Genomic DNA, 21,934 nt, shown 5'->3' with positions numbered 1-21,934 from the left:
TTGCACTCTTTATAAAGACTTGAGGAATGAGATTACCACCCCTCTTTTATTGTCCATTCTGGGTTACCCAACCACTGCCACAGCGTCCTTTTTCTTGGCAGATCAAGATGAGCAGGTGACAGCAAAGGTTGCAAGGTTTTTAGCTGGGGCAATCAGAATAAGATCCACCATTTGACTATTGATTCAAAACCCCAAAATGTATTTTATATAATTGACTTTTTATTTCTATTTTTTGTATATTGCATTGTTGTTTTATTCATTCAATTCAATGCAGTTGCAGGCAGGTAACAGAAAAGCTGGAAGGCCAACACAGCTGCCCAATCCATGGAAAACCTGCTTCCCACCCCTGATGCATGGAGTGGAAACACTCCCCTGCGCAGCCCTTCTTTTTCATTCTGTTTTGTTCCAATCATACATCGGGAGAACTCACAGGAATGTGGCGTCCACAGCAGAGTCCACTGTAACCGTGGCTGCCAGTTCCACAGTGCTGTTCTGAGGGACGAGGGGTGAGATCTCAGAGACCACCAGATCCTTCATCCTGTTCATCTTCTCCACGGTGATGTTGTAGTCCACAGTGACGTTGCTGACGTGGTTGGAGGCAGTGAGCTATAAGGGAAGGGGAAAGAAAGAAAAGGCTCTGGCACAGTATGGAACAGATATATAACCAAGGGGCATTTGCACCATGACATCCTTCAACATCTATTTCCCCCTCCTCTCCATCATCCGCTCTGGGAGAGAGAAACGTGCTGGAAATCCTCACATGCTTTTACCCCTTCATTCCTCTCCTTGTTACCCAACACGTAAGAACATAAATGCAAAAGAACATAAAATCGTAAGAAGAACCTGCTAGACCAGGTCCAAAGGGGCCCATCTAGCCCAGCCTTCCTGTTCTCACAGTGGCCAACCAGATGCCCCAATGGGAAGCCCATAAGCAGGACCTGAGCAGAAGACCACTCTCCCCTCCTTTGGTTTCCAGCAAATGGCATTCAAAAGCACTGTTGCCTTCAACAGTGAAGGGAGAGCAAAGCCATCATGGCTAGTAGCCATTGACAGCAGCTGCCTGTGACTTACCGACAGCTTGTACACAGCCGGTGTCTGGTAAATAACATGGAAGACATCGTTGTAGAAAGTGAAAGAGCGCTTATCGTCCACGGTCCACCGGAAGGTAACGTCCGATCCGGCATCCATCATGGGGACGTAACTCTGCAATGGATGGGAACAGGCAGGCACGTTTAATGTTTAATAGGTTATTGTATTTTAATATTCTGTTGGAAGCCACCCAGACTGGCTGGAGAAACCCAGCCAGATGGGCAGGGTATAAATATATTATATTATTATTATTATTATTATTATTTCAGAGAAAAGTTTACATGTGACTTCAAATCGTGACCATTCTCAAACCACTTTTGTCAAAAAGCAGAGGAGAAGTAAACAGTATGACGAACACAGAAAGGGACGGATCTGACAATGATTAGCTGGGAAATGGTGCAACAGCCTTCCCCAGCCTGGTGGGCCCCAGATGTTTTGGACTGTAATGGCCACATATGCGCTGGCAGGGGCTGATGGGAGTTGTAGTACAAAATAGCAGTGTTGGCCTGGGTTAATACGAGTTGTAGCACAAAACACTCAGGAAGGCTGAGTTAGAACACATAAGCATTTTAGTGCATATTTTCCTGAACATACACATTTTTGCAAACCACTTCCCTTCATAGAATGCATTTTAAGTTATTTTCACTAATATATGCATTTTTTTACACCCACACACCCACACCCACTTTTGTACACATATCTTGGCTGAAGCACTGCATTGCAAAATTCAGAAAAGTGCAAATTTCAAAGGATCAGTGCATTTCGGTTTGTGCATAGTTCCAGAAGGCTGCAGATGAGGCAGGGTGGTGCTTAAAGGAGAACCAAAGCAAATTTATCTCCTTACCCTACTTACCACACGGTTATTCAGCAAGACTCTGGTCTCTGGGTCTGGGGTTGCGCGGAGGCCTCGGATAGCATCCTCTGCTTTCACAGTGATGGTGATGTTCTGGGAGCTGACAGCATTCTCTGCCCACAGCACTCGGGTGCTGGCATTTCCCCCGATGTTCTCCAGCACGACGACTGAGAACCAGGTATCATTGGTGTCCCTGGTGCACTCAGGCACAAGTGGGATGACAGAAGGCGGGCAGCTCCTTCCAAAGGGAAAGCTCTGGCTCCCCGCGAACCATCCAGCAGTTGCGTTCACCCCAGAAGAGATTTTCACCACCAGCCAAGTGTGGTTGGTTTCCACGTAGATTCGGCCACCTTGCTCTGGAGGGTAAATGACGCGAAGGCCCAACACCGGAGAGACAGCCACGAAATCACAGGATAGGTTGGCGCTGAAGACTCCGTTCTCTACAGTAGCCCTCACGGCATACAGGCCAGGGCGGTCCACACCCAAATTCCCTTCCCCGATAATGGCTACTGTCTTTTCAGCAACAGAAAGGACCCTAAAGTAGCAGGTGGAGTCGTTATGCCATCCACCGGCCTCAGGATGCATGAGAGAGCCTGGCTCCCAGTCTGAAGAGTTCAGGGTGAAGTAACTCATCTGGTAAGATGGCACCTGGCTTGGGTGGCAAAGGATGAAGGCCCCAGGCCCTGCGTCATGCTGGATGCTCACGGTGTCATTTGGCCTGATGGAAGTGTCTTTGCTCCTGAAGTGCAACTGTGAAAGAGAAGTCACGGTCACTTCGATACTCCAAACCCAGCCCATTCTGTATGGGCCGCTGCAGGCTCCACCATCACCCTTGTACTGCAACTGTGAGTTGAATGTTGGGTGCAGGAGTTGGTTATGCTGATCACACCCAACTGGGTACAGCAGGCTCAAAAGAACTCATTTACCTAGGACATTGTGCCCAGGTTTGCTTATTTCTTTCTTGCTCCCAATCCATTTTCCTTTTGTGATCCTAAGTCTGAGGTCTGGGCAGAGGCGGAGCTAGACGCTCTGGCACTTGGAGTAGTGTACATGCTGTGCACCCAGGGGCGGGGCTAGCCTCCCGTGGGGGCACGGTGATGTCACCCCCCTCAGGGATGACACCCAGGGCGGACCGCACCCCCCCTCCTCCACCAGTGGGTCTGGGACTATCGTTTCCCCACCTTTTTGTGATTTGTAAACCACTTTAGCAGCCCTTCTTGGTTAATGCACAGCATATTATTTCATTCCATCTGTTACATCTTCTCAACCAAATTGGTCAATAATGCAGCTATCTGCCCATACAAGCCTTCTGCTAACCAAGAACGCAGCCCAGGCTGCAACACATCAGAAGCAGACAACAGGACAAAGCAAAACTAGTCAAGGTAGCGCTAACTACTGAGCCCAAACAGACCCTCAGAGGAAAGGAGGGGGGAAGCGGCCAGGATTAGAAACAGAGTCTAGCCAGAAGCAATTGAAACTCAGTACTGTATATCGATTCCAGAAAATATTACTGAGTGACTTAATATGGCACAATGGTAGAAATATAATGGATGCACTTTGGGTTCAAAACACTCACAAGGTACCGTGTGGAAGGGCCAGGTGGCAAGGTAAAAAGTGACTCTTTGAGTTCGCTCCTCCCTGACAGGTTTTCACAAGTGCGAGGAGAGGGGTTGGGTGAGCTGGTGGCAGAATTGTTGGCACAAGTCTCCGGATCACAGCAGTTTTGTAGCGGAAGGCATGTATTAGTCAAAGGGCACCACAGGAGCCCAAGCGCACACTCCATTTCTGCCCACGTCCCATTCTCTTCCAAACTGGGTAACAGTTCCATGGTGTTCAGGACTTCCTTGCAGACTGTGGGCAGGAAGGAGAAAACAGATAAACATTGCCTGAGCCTTGTCTGGGCTCCAGAGATATATTAATATTTTATTTATTTAATCAAGAACATAATACTCCATAACATGTAAGATATAAGAAACAGATGTAAAATATAGTTGAATGGAAGTTAAAATGAAACACATGAAACCAAAAATCAAGGTACAAATTTGAGCTGTTGCATTCATAATATCTGGGAAGAATAATATTGGGGGAGCAAAACAAGTCCTTTTATGTTATGTTCTGCTTGTAAATATGTTGTCTGGGGTGGGTGGGTTGTCTTATGACATTCTTGTGTGACGCTGAGGGGTTACTAAGAGTTCCAAACAGTGGTGTAACAAAAGCTGGACAAAACAACAATGCTGGAACATTTGTGGTACAAAAAGTTACAGGATTTCAGCAGGAAGCTACGGGCATGCAATGATTGGGAAAGAAGCAGCATCTCTGCCCCCAAACCTTTGCAGATGCAAAGACAATCAAAAGCTGGATTGTATATAACTATCCTGACATGTGAGCACAAATCATATTGAATAATGCACAATAAAAAGGGTGTCTGCCAGCCCCAAGTATGCTCTAGTTTTCTGCTACTCTGGAGGGTAGGACCTGAACCAGTCGATTCAAATTACAAGGAATGAGATTCGGACTAAACATTAGAAAGAGCTGTTTGACAGTGGAACAGACTCCTTGGAAAGGTGGTGGACACTCCTTCATTGAAGGTTTTTTAAGAGAGGTATGATTGTCATTGGTCAAAGTGTTTTTAGCTGAGATTCTTGCATTGCAGGAGACTTGGGGTACCTTCCAAATCTACAGTATTACGATTCCTTCTTTTTGTACAAATATTTTAGATTCACATTAGGAAGAAATCCCAGCAAGCCATATAATGGCACCTCACCTTCTGTGAGTGCTGGGCGGTGCACTCGAAACCGGACTTGGACATCCCTCTTCAGCTCCTGAGTCACAAGCTCCAAGGCTACCAAATAACCCTCCTGCTGGAACTCCAAGCTGGGAAACACCACCGTCTGGAAAACACAACACTCAAAAGGTTCACAGAGCTGCAGGGTGCCTTAGCAGGGGAGATCTGGAAGGGAACCACTGGCATTCCTCACCTCCACCGTTCCTGACGGGGCTGACAGCTCCTCAGTTTCCGTAGCGTTGCTCGTGGCCACAGGAGTATCAAAGGTGGGAGTGCCCAGGTAAAAGTGCTCAGCATTTAAAAGGATCTCTGTTTAAAAGAAACAGGTAGGGAAGAAAGTTTAGCCTCTATCCCTTTTTCTTATGGAGTGACATTAAGAGGAGCCTGTCAGATCAGCCCATCTAGTTCAGCATCGTGTTCTCATAGTAGCTAACAGTTGCCTGTAGGAAATCTGCAAGCAGGACCCAAGCCTAAGCACATAACATATATCAAGCTATATTATATATTTGTTGCTATATTTTAAAAAATCCCATTTAATTTTTTTTAAACTATCACAGCTATTGGGAAACAGAAGAATCAATTGGACAGAAGATGTGCCTACTTTGGACACCATCTACTTATTTGGATAGTTTCAATGGGAAAATGTACCTGGATGCGTCTTCCAAAGTTATTATTAAATTCCTCCCCACAAGCCTTTGATGGACAAGCAGCCTTCTGATTCTGTAAAAAGCAAGCCTGCCCCAGGCAGCCGATGGGCAGAGCCTACTCAGTGCCTGGATATACAGTGGTGCCCCGCAAGACGAATGCCTTGCAAGACGGAAAACTCGCTAGACGAAAGGGTTTTCCGTTTTTTGAGCTGCTTCGCAAGACGAATTTCCCTATGGGCTTGCTTCGCAAGACGAAAACGTCTTGCAAGTTTGTTTCCTTTTTCTTAACACCATTAATACAGCTGCGACTTGACTTTGAGGAGCAACTCATAGAACGCAGTGTACATAGTAGCCTTTTTTGAGGTTTTTAAAGACTTTGGTGATTTTTGAAGCTTTTCCAAAACTTCTTTTGCAGCCATTTGGTAAGTTAAGCTTTTAAAACTTTTTTTGGGGGGGTTGGATTTTGGGTTGGGGTGTTTGGAATTCAAGGACTTGGTGTTGGGGAGGGGTTTGCAAGAATCTGGAAGCTTGTGTTTTTTTCTGCATTTTTATGATTTTCTGTGACCATTGGGCCACTTTGCTGTTTTTTTTTTTAAAAATCTGGATTTGAATTTCTGTGTGCTGGGTGGCTGGGGGAACAGTTGGGGAGGGGTTTGCAAGAATCTGGAAGCTTGTGGTTTTTTTCTGCATTTTTATGATTTTCTGTGACCATTGGGCCACTCTGCTGTTTTTTAAAAAAAAGTTCTGGATTTGAATTTCTGTGTGCTGGGTGGCTGGGGGAACAGTTGGGGAGGGGTTTTCAAGAATCTGGAAGCTTGTGTTCTTTTCCCTGCATTTTTATGATTTTCTGTGACCATTGGGCCACTCTGCTGTTTTTTAAAAAAATTTCTGGGTTTGAATTTTGAAATGCTCTTTACAGTATGTGTGACTTTAAAGAGCACTTAATAAACTCTTGTACCAAATTTGGCTTTGTTTGGACTTTTTTTGACCATAGGAACGCATTAATTGATTTTCAATGCATTCCTATGGGATTTCGTGCTTCGAAAGACGAAAAATTCACTAGACGAAAAAATTCACGGAACGAATTAATTTCGTCTTGCGAGGCACCACTGTAATTTTCATTGACTGGGGGAAGAACTTCTGGCTCCTTGTCCTTCCCTCCCAGCCAGAAAAAAAACTAGAGTAAGTCACACAGAGCAGAAAGACCGCAAAGGATGAGAGAAATGATGCACAATGTGTTGTCCGGGTTGCAGAATTCTTGGTGCAGAATTTTAATGTTCAGTACACAAGCTGCCTCCAAGAGGGACTCCTCAGGAAGCTACCCACCTTGTGGCTTGTGCTCGCAGACATAGCTGTGCTTGGCTGTGCAGAGGTCTGTGTTGCACTGGCCGGCCGGGCCCATCCGGACACAGTGGTCAGCATTGGACGGGTGAGGCTCTCCAGGGAGCCAGTTCTGACAGCTCTGCAGATTGAAGCCTTCCTCTCGCTGCAGAGGGCTGGGGCTTGCATTGAACCCGATCCAGACATCCAAGCTCCTTTTTGGGGAAGAGAAAGTCCAGAATAGTATCAGAGAATCACAAGGCATTAAGCACACCACCAGTGCATGCACGGAGGAGTTTGCAATCCGAATTCCAACACTGGAGGAGGCAAGAGCAGGGGTGCCAAAGGTAAGAAAGAGAATCTGCCTTATACAGAGTCCATCTAGCTCATTAATGTGTACACTGACTGGCAGCAGCTCTCCAGGGTTTCAGGTGGGGTTAATTTCCAGCCCTACCTGGAGATGCCATTGGGTACTGAACCTCAGACACCCTGCATGCAAATCAGATGCGCTACCACATAAAAATAAAGCAAGCTTCTAGTCTTCATCATTCTGAATCAAGGGCTGATTTAAAGAGGAACATAGGAAGCTGCCTTACAGTGAGTCAGACCCTTGATCCATCTAGCTCATTATTATCTACACTGATTGGCAGAGGCTCTCCAGGGTTTCAGGCAGGGGTCTTTTCCCAGCCCTACCTGGTGATGCTGGGGATTGAACCTGGGACCTTCTACATGCAAAACAGATATACCTATCACTAAGGTATGGGGCTTCCCTAAAGAAGAACGAGAGGAAATGCTTAGGCTTCTGAGCAAGCTCAGTCAGTCAGTAGATTAAGCTGGAAGGGTCGTGCCAAAAGCTCCATGGAAACTGTGATTTACCACCCTAATAAATCTAACCAATGTCTAATTTCTTGGTGCTGAAATGGGCTGTTGTTCTGAGCACTGGTAACTCTTGCACTGGACTAGCACAACAAATTGTACGCAGGACTGTCAACAACAGACTCTCAGTAATTCCCATTAGTTCAAAATGGAACTGTGGGGCTACTGGAACTGGAACTGGCTAGGAGAATCACTTTTTCCAGTTTTCAAACAGCTGCAGTGGCTGCCCGTCTCTTTTCAGGCACAATTCATAGTGCAGGTGGTCATTTTTAAGGCCTTACACTGCTATATCAGTTGCTGGAAATGGCAGGAGAGGCGACTGCTCTTGTGCACGGGTCCTTCTTACAGGTGTATCTGACTGACCACCATGAGAACAGAATGCTGGACTAGATGGGCCATTGGTCTGATTCAGCAGGTTATTCTCATGTTCTTATGGTTCTGAGCTGGGGACCTAAAGGACCACTTTCAACCTAACTGATCATCACCTAGGGCCCTCCTCCATGTCCCTCTGAAGTAGGGAGAGGGTGGTAACTGGAGAGAAGGCTTTCTCAGTTGTGACACCTCATACGGCAGCCTTCCCCAACCTTGTGCCTCCAGATGTTTGGCACAACTCCCACACAGCCTGAGCCTGCATGGCAATTTTGCCCTAGGCAGCTTCAACTGTGACAGTGCTCTCTCTTCCAGTTAACGGAGGTTAAAAGACAGCAGGGTCCAAAAACACAGGAACAACCTTGGCTAGAAGGGGTGGAGGCACTGAAGTGGATGTCTGCATGATTTAGCAGCCGCAGAAGCAAAGAGTGTGGCTGGAAGAAGATGTCACATTTTCGAAGCCTGACATTTCACGAGCACTCTGGACACATCTGGTTGGAATAACAACCCTTCTCACCATTGGGGACATTTCTCTCCCACTTGAATCTGCTCTGAAATTGCAGTCTCTGTTGTAATTCAGGGAGGCTGCTGAGAAATGTGCATTGTCCAGATGTACCGAAATCAGCCTCTGAGTACAGCAGCCTGCTGCTCCTTGGGAAAGCTTGGGGCTTGTAGGAGCAGCACTCCTCTTTGAGTGCCTCTGATGATCCACTGCTACGTGGCTCAGTTTCCATCGGACTGTGGGAAATGGAGCGAACCAGGACCCTGGAGCCACCAACTTTTGGCTTGGCCTCTCTAAATCACTCTATTCCAGCTGGTCATTGCAATAACTTTGTAACTAAGAACTAAGTAACTGAGCTTCCTTCTTTCCTCCTCCCTTCCAGCTCCCTTTTCTTTTGTGTTGTGCCTTTTAAATTGTAACCCCAAGAGAAGGCACTGCCCTATCACTTATGCTGCTGAGCCACTCTGGACAGCACCAGCTATTAGATAATCAGAGTAAAAGTATGTTTTAAGTTGTTTATGTATTTGTGTTACTGTACTTTATTCTTGTTATGAATCACTTTGGGTGCTTTTTGTTGTTGTTGGCAGCAGTACATTTTCAATAAACCAGTACATTAATTCAACTATGACCAAGCCTCTTCCCATCTCCACCCCTGCTGAAGTAGCGGGTGTCTTCCATAAGACAAGACGGCGTGGCTTAGCTTGCAAGAAGATAATAAGTGGTTCTGCTACCACTGAGGCTCTTTGCTGGTCATAGTAATAAATGAGGTCATCTCAAAAAAGAGCTTTTGCAGCGAAAAAACGGTGACAAAAATAACTTGGCCTTCCAAGCCAGTAGGGCGTGCTTTTTCTTCTTTTTAAGCTACAAAAATATGTCTAAAGAACAAGAAACCGACTGTGTTTTGCTCCTGAGCAATTGGCTTCACTTAGAGACTAGGAAACATCCAAGCCGCTGCCATCGCTGAAGGCCCAGGGAGATTTTCCTGTCCTAATTCCAGCTATGATCTAACTCTTAACTCATTCCCGCCCCCCTCAGAAAAACGACGAGATGGACTGCGCCTCCCGCCTGCTGACCACTGGCTCAAGTGGGGGCTCTTTGGGCAAGTGTGTCAGTGGGCAGAAGGGATGGGCAAATCTATTCGCTTTGGCTGCTCTCCATTTCTCATTTCTCCAGTCTTAAATTTGGTTCTCCACATTTTCACGTCAGTTAGCTGATTATTATTTTTGAAAGGTCCTCATGACAAAATGCATCAGCATTTGGATGTGGATTTTTCCTAACACAAAAACTTTTGTATGCAACTTTCCCCTACTATGCATGTTTTTCCAAAGCATTTTCCCCTAGCAGAATGCATTTTTGCAGAAAAGTTTTATTAATTTCTGCATTTCCATGCACACTTTGCCTCCCCCCGCCCCCCGTACATACATTTTTATACTCGTCACTTGGCTGGAAAACAGCATTGCAAAATGTGGAGAAGTGTAGATTTCATTCACCTACTCTTTCGTGAAGTGTGGATTAGGTAGATTCGCCTTTAAACGCAAAGCGAATCAAATTTCTCCCTCACCCCAAGTGGGCACCTTCCCCATCAAGCACTTCCTTCCTTAAGCACCTCAACACCTTGAGGAGAGGTGGGGGTGGGCTGAAGAAGAGGAACAGCAAGAAAAGGAGGAGAAAGACTTCAGGCGTTGCCTTGTTCTTATGTCTTCTGGGTCAGTACTTGTCGTTGTGCTCCACCTTGGATTCTGATATGAGTGGGTGGCAAAGAAATATTTTTTATAAACATTTTTTTTTAAGCATCAACGGAGGGAGGGAGAGAGAGAGATGGTTCTCTGGCTGCCACACAGGCTAATGGGAAACAGATTCCTTCGGCAGTTGCTTTCCCACAAGAAACTGAGTATGTGAAGGACCTTCCAAGAAAATGCTCAGTAGCTCCACCAATTCATCTTCTATCACTGAACTAGAAGCGGGGGGCGGAGGGGGCGGTTGGACGGACGGGAGGAGGAAACTTCATCAGCTTGGAATCCTTTGCGCCCTGTTTATCTAATAGAACAGATCACATAAATACAGCAATACCAGGACGTAGATGACACTGGGACGCGGGGCAGGGGTGAGAGGGAAAGCAAGGCACACAGCAGCTGGGAAGGAGCTCACCCCACCGCGCCCCATCCCCTCCCTTGGGGGGGTTTCATTTCGCCTTCAGCCCATCCAGCAAAAAATAAAATAAAATACACAGCAACACCACAGCCTGCACATGAATCGAAGAGGCAGTATCCAACTACGTTCTACTCAGAGAAGTCCCACACAAATCAGCGTTCAATCCCACCAATTTCAACGGATCTCCTCAGAGCAGGACTAGCACTGGACATAACCCAAAGGCCAAGAGGGCAACTGGGCAGTGACTCTTAGTGACTCTACAACCAAAGGTTGGACGTATCAATAATCTCAGACTCCAACCCTGAAAAGAGCCCAAATCTGGGATCTAGAAGAAGGACCAGTCGGGAAAATGGACTCAGGGCCAGGGCCTCCTTGAGCTGGAGAAAAAAGATTCATCAGGGTAGTGGCCTTCCCCCAACCTGGTGCCCTCCAGCTGTTTTGGACTTCAACTCCCATCAGCCCTAGCCAGCATGGCTCTTGAAACAAACCAGATGGGGTGCTGGCTGGGGGATGAAGAGAGTTGTAGTCCAAAGTAGCTGGAGGGCACCAGGCTGGGGAAGGCTGTGTTAAGGACTTTGAAGGGAATAAAACACAGATGTTCTCAGTCTTGTCTGTGAGGTATTTGAGCAGATGCCGGCTAGAGCCCAGTGCCGGAGGAAACTGGCTGTTTTTCCTCCAGACGGATGAATCGTGAACTACGTAATGAGAAGCAGTCAACAAAAGATAGGACAGCTCCTCCAGGTGTCCTGTTTACTGAGCGTTAGTGCTGATTTGCTTGCACAAAGGTTAGATTATATTTGGCCTTTACTGAACCCTGATTTCAGGGGGTTAAACTACAGTGGTATCTTGGGTTAAGTACTTAATTCGTTCTAGAGGTCTGTACTTAACCTGAAACTGTTCTTAACCTGAAGCACCACTTTAGCTAATGGGGCCACCTGCTGCTGCTGCGCTGCCGGAGCACGATTTCTGTTCTCATCTCAAAGCAAAGTTTTTAACCTGAAGCACTATTTCTGGGTTAGCGGAGTCTGTAACCTGAAGCATATGTAACCTGAAGCGTATGTAATCCGAGGTACCATTGTATATGGAGATTTAGGTCCCTTCCAACTCTATGATTTATTTGCAGAGTGTTTCAATGCCTTACAATATGTTATATGTTGTATGTTCACAAATTATTTGTTCACCCCACACTTTTCAATGCACTGGCCTGTCCCCCTTCTCTTTTTTTTAAGTGGCTCTGTGGCGCTAAATTCACTTGAATTACATAAACCTAACTTTCCTGGTATGTGCTTGAATCCTTCCTGCAAAACACTTTGACAGTCTTGAGACGCCCAAAGAAGGAAAGAAATAAAGAGGAATAAAGTAGAACGTCCTGTATCTTGGCAGTGTCTAGGAAGGCTCAACAGGAGCTGCCGATTCCACCCACTATGAGGTGGAGGCAGGATAGGTGCCAAATTGCAAAGGATTTGATTGAGCAGAGCCAAAGCAAACTGCACAGTCTTGAGGAAAGTTATGGTATAGCAATGTAGCCTTTAAAGTGACAGAGGGCTGGAGGTTGATGAAATCACGGAAAGGCAAGCCTGATGCAGAGGCGATGTTTCTGACCTAAGATTGTGTCATGGGATCGTGTACTCTCTTCCCCTCCTCTAGGAGGAATTCGTTTGGTCTGCTTTTTTCAACAGACTGGCCCAACTTGATGGATCTGGGGCTTGCTCGATGATTGCTCCCAACACGTGATCAGATTTTGCACTCCTTCAGATTTTGCAGTGCGGTTTCAGAGCACAAAAAGTATGGAACTCCCCTCCACACACACATTTTTACAGTTAAATGCATATAAAACACATATTTCAAAGTAAAGAACAGAGAAAAGCATTGGAAAACACATCTTTTTAAGGAAACGGTTCAATAATACACGCGGTATCACATGTATCTATGTGTACAATTCAAATGTGAACTTTACATGCATTCTTTCCAAACATCCAGACAAAACCGGATTGATCTATGATTCAGCGCCAGCAAAAATGAAATGAGATGGGTGTAAGTTGATTCGTCCACCTCTACATACCTCCCATAGTTTGCTTTAACCTTAGTAGGGTGGTACGCCTGCATCAGCCCTAACTGTGGTTAACCCTAGCACAGATGGCTCCTATTAACAGAGTGTGAACTCGGGATTCGAAGTGGATTTGCTACTTAAGACCAAAGGCCCATCTAGTCCAGCACCCCATTCTCAGAGTGGCCAGTCAGATGCTCCAACGGAAAGCCCCGAAGCAGGACCTGAGTGCAACATGACTCTCCGCACTTTTGATTCCTGGCAGTTGGTATTCAGTGGCATTTACTGCCTCTTGACACTAGAGATAGAACATGCTTCTGGTAATGACAAGATAATGTGTTAGCCACCAATGCAGCACATAATGCCACACGCACAGCCATGATTAATACAAGGTGAAGGGATTTGCGGTGGAGAGAGAGCACGGTGTAATTCCATTGATTATTAAATCTGACATGGCATCTTGAATCTTAATGTGTTCTTTCCCCTGTCACCAGCCCCCCTGCACACAGATCTGCCAGACAGATTCAGCAGTGTTAGGACTCAAGCCTGCAATGCGTCCGTAATACTTTGGGAGTCTGGCAATCAGTCTGAAAAGGAGAAGATGAAATAGTGCAATAAATTAATCATTTAAGAGGCTGGGAACAGGAGGAGATGCTCTTTATCAGTGGAAACAAAATTTAATGGGTTTTGGATGACTGGCTGAAGAACACTCCTGCCGCAGGTCTAATTTGGTCCCTTGCTAAGAGCAGAATCTCATGTTCACAATCCTGTGCTTCTGGGTAGGTGTTTATCATGGGTGGATACTCCTCATGAAGCTATGTCTGTGTCTATGTAATCCGTTAAGGGTGTTGGAAGTTGTTAGGAACCCTCTACCGCCCTCCCAGAGCTACAGTTCCCAGAGTTAATAAAGCGGCCGTCGAGACCATACAACACCGGTTTTGAAAGACCTACACTGGCTCCCAGTACATTTCCAAGCACAATTCAAAGTGTTGGTGCTGACCTTTAAAGCCCTAAACGGCCTCGGTCCAGCATACCTGAAGGAGCGTCTCCACCTCCATCATTCTGCCTGGACACTGAGGTCCAGAGCCGAGCGCCTTCTGGCGCTTCCCTCACTGTGAGAAGCCAAGTTACAGGGAACCAGGCAGAGGGCCTTCTCGGTAGTGGCACCCGCCCTGTGGAACGCTCTCCCACCAGATGTCAAAGAGAAAAACAACTACCAGACTTTTAGAAGATACCTGAAGGCAGCCCTGTTTAGGGAATCTTTATTGTTTAATAGGTTATTGCATTTTAGTGTTCTGTTGGAAGCCGCCCAGAGTGGGCGGGGTATAAATATTAAATTATTATTATTATTATTATTATTATTATTATTATTATTATTAACTTCAACAAGTATCACCTTATTGCAGGTAATTAAAGAACCATCTATCTTTTAATCACTTACCTTGTGACGCGGGACACTAAGAAACTCTGGATCTGGGGGCTGCTGACGAAGGCCAGAGTACCGTTGCCATATTCCCAGCAATGCTGCTGAGCCTCCGGCCATTCTGCTTTCTCCGCCACTAGCCAATAGCAGTGGCTGTTGCCAGGGAAGACCACGCTATCCAAGGGGCACACTGGCTGGACCGCTGTGGAGGAAGCATCAACATGTCAATGTTCAGGCTGCTTCCAGGGAGGTCAAGGGTCAGACTCTTGTCTTTCCTGACCAAGCTATGGCAACAAAGTCATGGAAGAACCCCAGGGCAGCAAAGGCCTAAATGAAGATCATTACCTTGCAAAGCTTATTTTAGCAAAAGTCACCTAAATAACGTGGATGAGTATAGGGAGAAAATAAATCATAGTAACTCTCTACTGAGCAAAACTGGACAAAAACAATGTATAATTTGAGGAGAAAGTAATAGAGAGGTTTTGCCTTTGTTGCTCCAGGTCTTGTAGAGAGCAGGGAGACTTTCAACGAAACACACAGAAGAGAAACCCCCTCACAAGTGGGCAGTCAATCAGGGCATGTGATATCTCAGGAAATAACAGGCCACTCTGCCTGGTTCCTAGGCCTGGCCTGGTTGCTAGGCAACACCTCCACCCCCACCCTGCTCGTTGAATTTAACACTAACAGAAATAATTAACTAGGGGTTAATTACTTGATTCAATAAAATGTTGTTCTAAATTAAATGCTCATAAAAATACCTGTAAGTTGCAGTCCTTAATCTTTTCTAATAAATTCATTTAACTATACTATAAAATGGTGTGTACATATGCAGATAAATATTCACATGAATCAAACACACACTTTCCTATTTCTGTTCAATAAAATCATTGGTCTTTATTGCATTTCCTCAAGAAACTTTATTTATGTCAAGACTGAAATTCCTGACATAATCAATCTCAAATCACACGTTCTGTGCATCTCTTGTGTCTACCACATTTCACTGAAGTCTTATGGGAAACTAGAATTGGCAAAAACTGCCAGCTTAAATATAACGGTTTGATGGGCTGCTCTGTAATATACAACAAATGTCTCCATAATATCCTGTCACCCCAAATATAAATTAACGTGGAATTTATCCAATTCACAGGTGATCTAGTAGCTTGAATATGATTGGAAAGGGTATAATTTCATGATATAGTCCATATTCTACAGGAGACAAATGTTATTGGGTTGTTGGGGGGGTTATTTTATTATTATTATGTATTTTGTGGTTGTATATTCTGATTTTATCCTATCCTGAGAACTGCAAGTACAGGGCGGTATACAAATTTAATAAATAAGTTATGTAAGTAAGTAAGTAAGTAAGTAAGTATTGTGGCTTGTATTTAACCCTAAGGCCACATTCACAGCCTACATTTAAAGTGGTATACCACTTTAAACCATCATGGCTTCCCCCAAAGACTCTTTGGGGCTGTAGTTTGTTAAGGGTGCCAAGAGTTGTCAAGAGGCCCTATTTATTAATTACATTTATATCCCACTTTTCCTTCCAAGCAGCTCAAGGTGGTGTACATAGTTCCCCCTCACCCCATTTTATCCCCACAACAACCCTGTGAGGTAGATGAGGCTGAGAGACAGTGACTGGTCCAAGGTCATCCAGTGAACTTCACGGCTGAGGGGGGATTTGAACCCTGGTCTCCCAGGTCCCAGTCCAGCATTCTAACCACTGCACAACACTGTTTCTCTGTTCCCCGCTCAGAGCTACAATTCCAAGAGTGGTTTAACAATCAATCCCTCTTTCAGGGAACTCTGAAAATTGTAGCTTTGTGAGGGGAATCTGGACTTCCTTAAAACCCTCAGAACCCTTAATGAACGACAGCTCCCAGAATTCTTTGGGGGAAGAAGCCATGATAGTTTAAAATGGCATCATAGCACTTTAAAAGTGAATACAGCCTAAGTTCTACTACTGAAATTCATACACCTCAATTAGTTATGTCCATTAATTTCAGTGGCCTACTATACGTATGGCTTACGCAGATATATATACCCTGTATATCTGCATTGTTGTAACCTGTCCTGGGATCTTGTGATGAAGGGTGGGTAATTGAGAACAACAACAACAACAACAACAACAACAACAACAACAACAACGTGAAGTTGCCAGCTCTGTCTCTCCTCATCAGACAATATTCAACTCACTTTGTCTGGACTCTTTCTCCTGCGCTGTGATGCTATACACAGCTGACAGGTCAGTTCCCCCTCGATTCCTTATCTGCAACCTCAAACTTTCATTTGTCTTCACCACACGAGGACACTGAAGCTCTATCTCCTCTGGGGCTGCCACCACCGTGACGTTGGTCTGTGCGGACGTCAACCGGCCACCAACAAAGATGGCAACCGTGACGCTGTACTGCCCAGGCGACGTGTACTGGTGGAGGGCAGTTGTCTTGGTGGTGTTCAGAAGGCCTGTGTGGTCCCCAAAGTCCCACCGAAAGGTGTCAATGGGAATTGGGGCCCAGACGCTGAAAGCTACCCCTTGGTAAGGGGCAAAAGGAGCGTCAGGCCCCACCAAGGAAATGGGCAGCTGTGCCGGGAAGACACTCGGAACGAGGGCAGGGCCGCCACACACAGGCCCGGCAGGAGGCACGTCACAAAATGGCAAGCAGTCCGAGGAAGAGTTTGGTTCGAGAGCGATGCCACACAGGCAGTGTGCCTCATGGCTGAAGCCCGCATAGTCCTGCCCTCCAGCAAAGCAAAAAGCGCCGCATGTCTCTTCCGTCAGGTTCTGAGGGAGGGTGGAGGTGAATCGGACAATGGAATCGGCCACACCTGTGTTGTTGTCTGTCAGGCAGGCAATGTAGTCAGCTCCTGCAAAAATGGCGGAGGGGTGGAGAGAGAGGACAAAACAAATGAGGTCTCACATAAATATGGAATTCCAAATTATAGTTCTCAAGTCATTAGGCCAGAGGCAGGGAACCTCCAGCCTGGTGGCTCAATGCGGCCCTTCAGGATTCTCTATCAGGCCCTCAGAATTCTTGCAGGGGACATGCCTTAAGATGCACCCCTCACCAGCCCTGATCTGTAGCCTCCTCAGCTGCTTTTGCCTGGCTGGAACGTTCTCTCAACTGTCAATGATGAGCTGCTTTGTCTGTGTGGCACCCGCTATCCTGCAAATGGCTTGGCTTTATTTCTTAAAATTTACTTTCTGAGCAAGCAGTTTATGGGTTGTAGCTAATGTCAGTCCTAATCTAGGTAGACCCATTGAAAATAATGGGTGTAAATTAGGTCTACTAATTTCAGTGGGTTGACTCTGAATAAAAAGTTAGTTGAATACAACCCCATGGATTTTCTAAGTAAAACAAATACATAATCCTCACTTCCCTATATGGGAAATATTCCCACTTTTGCTGGTTAAAAAAAAACAAACATTAGAAGAGGCCTGATAAGCTGATTTTCTTATTTCAATGCAGCACAATGGAACTTCATAAAATGGGACTAAAAGGCATCTATTTTTGTAACGTACTTCGGAGACAGGCCAGACTTGCATACCAGACTGGTACATTCCCTTTCTTGGACCAGCATGCTTGTGTCTCCCGTTATAAAAAGAAAAACTTGAATTGGTCTGACTTTATCAATCCACCATTATTTATTTATTTCCCAGCTTTCATCCTAAATTCCCAGTGTGGGTTACAGTATTAAAAACAACTTTCAACTATTGTGCCCACTCTCCCATCTATAGCAAACAGAGGAGAGGCGCCTTTCCCCCCATTGATGGGGTGGCTGATATAAGTCACGCTTGCACAACATTGTGGGCCATGTCTCTTTCTTTCCTTTTCCCAACCCCCGATGTGGCCGCCATTTTGTCTTCTGCCACACCCTGCAGCAGCCATTTTGTGACTGGTGGCGCTCACTCAACAATCTGAATGTGCCCATCGGCCCAAATAAATGTTGGCATCTCCTGTCCTAGCCTCACCGCAAGTAACGTCGCTGAACGACACGTTGAAGAGCGGGACGTTTGCCACCTCAGGAGGCTGAGCGCATCTCGTTTCTGACCGACGCACAATCTTCACTCTTCTCTCTTCCACCCAGCGGGGGAGCCAGGCGAGGCGGCAGTCGCAAAGGAACGGGTTCAGGCTTAAGTTTCTGAAAACAGGCAGAGGAGTGAGAAGAAAGGCACATTCTCCTGACAAGCAAAAGCCAGCCTTATAAAAAATTATTTTCCTACCAATAACCGCTGTTACTTATAAAGCAGAATGCAGGATTCCCGCCCCTGCCCCCCCAAAAAAATTTATAAGTGCCTTGCAATTTCACATTGGGTGGGTTGCTGCAGGATTTCTCTGGCCTAGGAAGAGAACACAATGTCTCTACTAGGTTTCCAAAGGATTATGACAAAGTCTGTCAAAAGCTATGGCACGCTAATGGCAAGCCCTCAGAAATGTCAGAGCTAAAGAAACAATGGGAAATTTCTTTGCTGCTGTGAACCTACTTTCTGCAATGCTACACACCAAAGATTAGTGGGATGGAAATGTGGGGGTGTAATTTAGAGATTAACTTTCTAGGGTCCCTGCAGCTGCTGCCAACAAAGGTGGCACTAGAACAGCGTCACCATATTTCAAAAAAAAAAACCACCCAGGAAACCACCAAAAGTTGTTGACATATGGCAGCCCTACACTAGAAGTGCTGTAGTGGTGTCAGACCCAGGAGATCAGGGTTCAAATCCCTTTTCAGTCATGAAGCTCACTAGGTGACCTTGGGCCAATCACCGCCTCTCAGCCTTATTTACCTCACAGGGTTGTTGTGAGGATTAAATTGTGAGGGAGAGAACTATGAGTTTCACCTTGACTTCCTTGAGGGGCGGGCATGAAATATGGACTATAAATGCAATAAACACACTACACTATTACATTAGAAAAAGGAGGAAAAGAAACAATACTCTCTTGAAAAGATATGGAAGTTTAGCATGCTCAGACTTACATTTCACTTAAATTAAATAAATTATCAAATATTCCATCTTGTAATGAAGAAATCTTGTTGTTGCTTATATCTCTGCAGTCAGGGAGAGACAAAGAACAATATTATCTTGAGTATTATCTTGAGAACAAAAAGGCTTCATTTTCTTGCCCAGACCCCCACATCCTGCCCCATATCAGCTGGAATAAACAAGAGAGAAAGGAACCAGAGTCCTTGCTAATTTAGCAACAGCCTAAATAGGTTTAAACTACATGTTACGTCATATTTTAGAGATGCATGTTTAGCACTACCCTCCTTAATTTCCAGAAAAAAATAAAGATTAGGAATGTGATGCATGGAGAGAAGGGACTTTAATAACACTTTCCCGCACTCCCTGCAATGTCATTTTCCTGCCACAGGTCGCTCCACCATCTGGCAAGTTCCCTTTTTCCAGGTGGTTTGTGGCAGGAAAATGGCACAGGGAGGAAATGGTTAAAGCCTCTGGAGGTTTTTTGCTGGGCGAGGGGAGAAAGGAAAGTGGCAGGAGAAAGAAAATGGTGAGAACTAATTAGGCCTTTTAAAAAGCAAGTTTAATGTCATATGTTGTTTGGAACTTAAATCCCACTTTTTCATATAAGCCCTTAGAGCTGGTCTCCGTCTGAGCTGACACTGGCTTTCAGCCCAGAGTGGGATGCCAACCTTGGTGTCTTTTCAGACCAAGGTACCCTGAGTATGAAACTGCAGCTAACCGTCTTTGGCTATGTTGGCCTTCTCCTTAAACCACCTCTCCTTTCCTGCACCAGGAGCCAACAGGCCCCAAGATGCGTCAAAAATGTCTGTCCACCCAACCGACCACTTAGGGCTGACAGCTCATCCGACACTGTTCTCCTTTTTCCCTTTTCAAGAAGGATAATATTGTTCAATGAATAGAGGGCAAAGGCTTTGGCTCGCTAGGGTAACAACGTTCTGAGGAAACCAGGGAACCAGAGCGGCTCAAATCACAGCCCATTTTGCTTTTTTTTTTTTAATAAATATTTATTAAAGATTTTCTTAGTACCATAGAAAAAACAAACAAAATAACATATAATTTTTCCAATATCCACATTTTCTTCACTTCTTCGGACTTCCTCGCATCTCTCGTTCCTGCGTTCCAAATCTTCGAACTTTACCCAGCAATTTATCACCTTGTTTCAATTCTTATATTATAATTTTCTGATATTGTATCCCTAATTTTAGATAATTTAACCCAAACCTTAAAAGCTTAATTTTAACATAATTTTAACCTTAAAAGCTTAATTTTAACATAATATTTATCCAAAATTTATCTTTTCTTATATTTTCATTTATCTTCATATTCCTTTAAACTAACTTATTGGTGCCATATTGTTGATAATCTTACATCTTTCTTAACATTCATACAATTTACAATATTTTTGTAAATAGTCCTTAAATTTCCTCCAGTCCTCCTCCACAACTTCTTCTCCCAGGTCTCGGATTCTGCCAGTCATTTCTGCAAGCTCCATATAGTCTATCAGTTGCATCTGCCATTCTTTCAGAGCCCATTTTGCTTTTTAAAACCTCATCCTGTGGTAGGGATGCAGGGCTATGTGAGAGAGAAATTCATGTGCGCTTCCCAAATCAACATGTGGAACAGAACACAGATATCCTTCAAAGTTTGCTCTTCTCTGAATTTTGTGATGTGGTTATCTAACCGAAAACTGAGTTTTTAACAATGTATTTTTTCCCCTTTTGCATCTGGTCCTTCTCATCACTGGCATCCGGCCCCTAAGACAGCTGCCCACGAGGAAATGTGGCCCTCAGGCTCTGCTCCATGCTAACAGAAGTCAATATTCTGCATTAATGAAATGCAAATTCTTCACTAAGAAAAGAATGAAATCTGTGCTTTGTACAGATCATGCAAAGGTGCCCAGCTCCTTCTCCTGCAGAATAGCCACTGAACAACATGAACCTCGTTCCCCTCCCCTGATCTTAGCCCAAAGTGTCCCTATACTTTTGACCTCAATGTCACAGCATTTAGTTTTCTTTTAAAATTTAAAGCAGGGATTTGGCACACGATGAATGCAGCACTCACTCACTCACTCCTAGGGATGAGCAAATCTGTCAGTTCTTGTTGCATCAGTTTCTCATTTCTCCAGTCTTAAATTCACATTTCCAGATCAGTTGGTGATTTTTTTCCCAATCCTCATGAAAATTAACGTCTTTTTGTGAATTTCTTCCTAGTACACATATTTTTGCATGCAGTTTTGCCTGATATCACATTTTTGCAAAATGATTTCCCTTACTATAATTCCTTTTCGTAACTTATTTTCAATAATGTGTGGCTTTTTTTGTGCACCTTACATTTTTGTGCACATCACTTGGCTGACATTGCAACGTTCGGAGAAGTCAAATTTTGAAGGGCGGCTGTGTTTCGGTTCACTTATTGTGTTGGAATGTGCCAATTAAACATGTTCGCCTTTAAATGTGAACTTAATCCCTGCTCAGTCCCACCTTTCCTACGTGCAGGGTGTCAACGGTGGGATCGCAGAATACACACAGGCCTGGGTGACAGGAGGCTTGCCAAATACCAAAAAAGGGAAGGCAAATTTAAATGCTGCAAGATTTTAAAGGATGTAAGGAGACACTCACAATTTTGTCAGGGAAGTCAGCTGTGCAAATGCCTCGACGTTTAAAACACTGATCTTGTTACTGGAAAGATTCCTAGAGAGAGAGAGAGAGAGAATGAGAATAGAGCTTGTTATCGTTCACATTTTATTTTGTCTTTGTTCCATCATCCTGGCTTCAAAAGTGCTTGTCTGTCTCCCCACTTCATTCCAGACTGAGACAAAAAGCTGTTTTTTGGCATGTGAAAACAGAGGGATCCGCTTAGCCAAAGACAACACCTTTCAGCTATAAGCCACTCAC

The 21,934-nt window shown here is 44.9% G+C and overlaps 1 protein-coding gene across 1 annotated transcript in view; it reads right to left on the bottom strand.

Moving 5' to 3' along the window:
* Window positions 1–21,934, bottom strand: part of PKD1 (polycystin 1, transient receptor potential channel interacting) — a 109,409-nt gene that overhangs the window by 49,183 nt on the left and 38,292 nt on the right. The window contains 12 exon segments of the mRNA XM_083712033.1: window positions 431–606; window positions 1,072–1,203; window positions 1,934–2,692; window positions 3,519–3,793; window positions 4,707–4,833; window positions 4,921–5,036; window positions 6,701–6,909; window positions 14,081–14,264; window positions 16,259–16,927; window positions 18,033–18,202; window positions 19,034–19,105; window positions 21,659–21,730. Coding sequence (XP_083568159.1) covers window positions 431–606; window positions 1,072–1,203; window positions 1,934–2,692; window positions 3,519–3,793; window positions 4,707–4,833; window positions 4,921–5,036; window positions 6,701–6,909; window positions 14,081–14,264; window positions 16,259–16,927; window positions 18,033–18,202; window positions 19,034–19,105; window positions 21,659–21,730 — 2,961 coding nt within the window.

Source organism: Podarcis gaigeae (assembly GCF_964106915.1).
Source record: "Podarcis gaigeae genome assembly, chromosome: 14".
Taxonomy (NCBI): Eukaryota; Metazoa; Chordata; class Lepidosauria; order Squamata; family Lacertidae; genus Podarcis; species Podarcis gaigeae.
The sequence above is the reverse complement of the archived record's forward strand: the minus strand, read 5'-3'. Positions and strand labels throughout refer to the sequence as shown.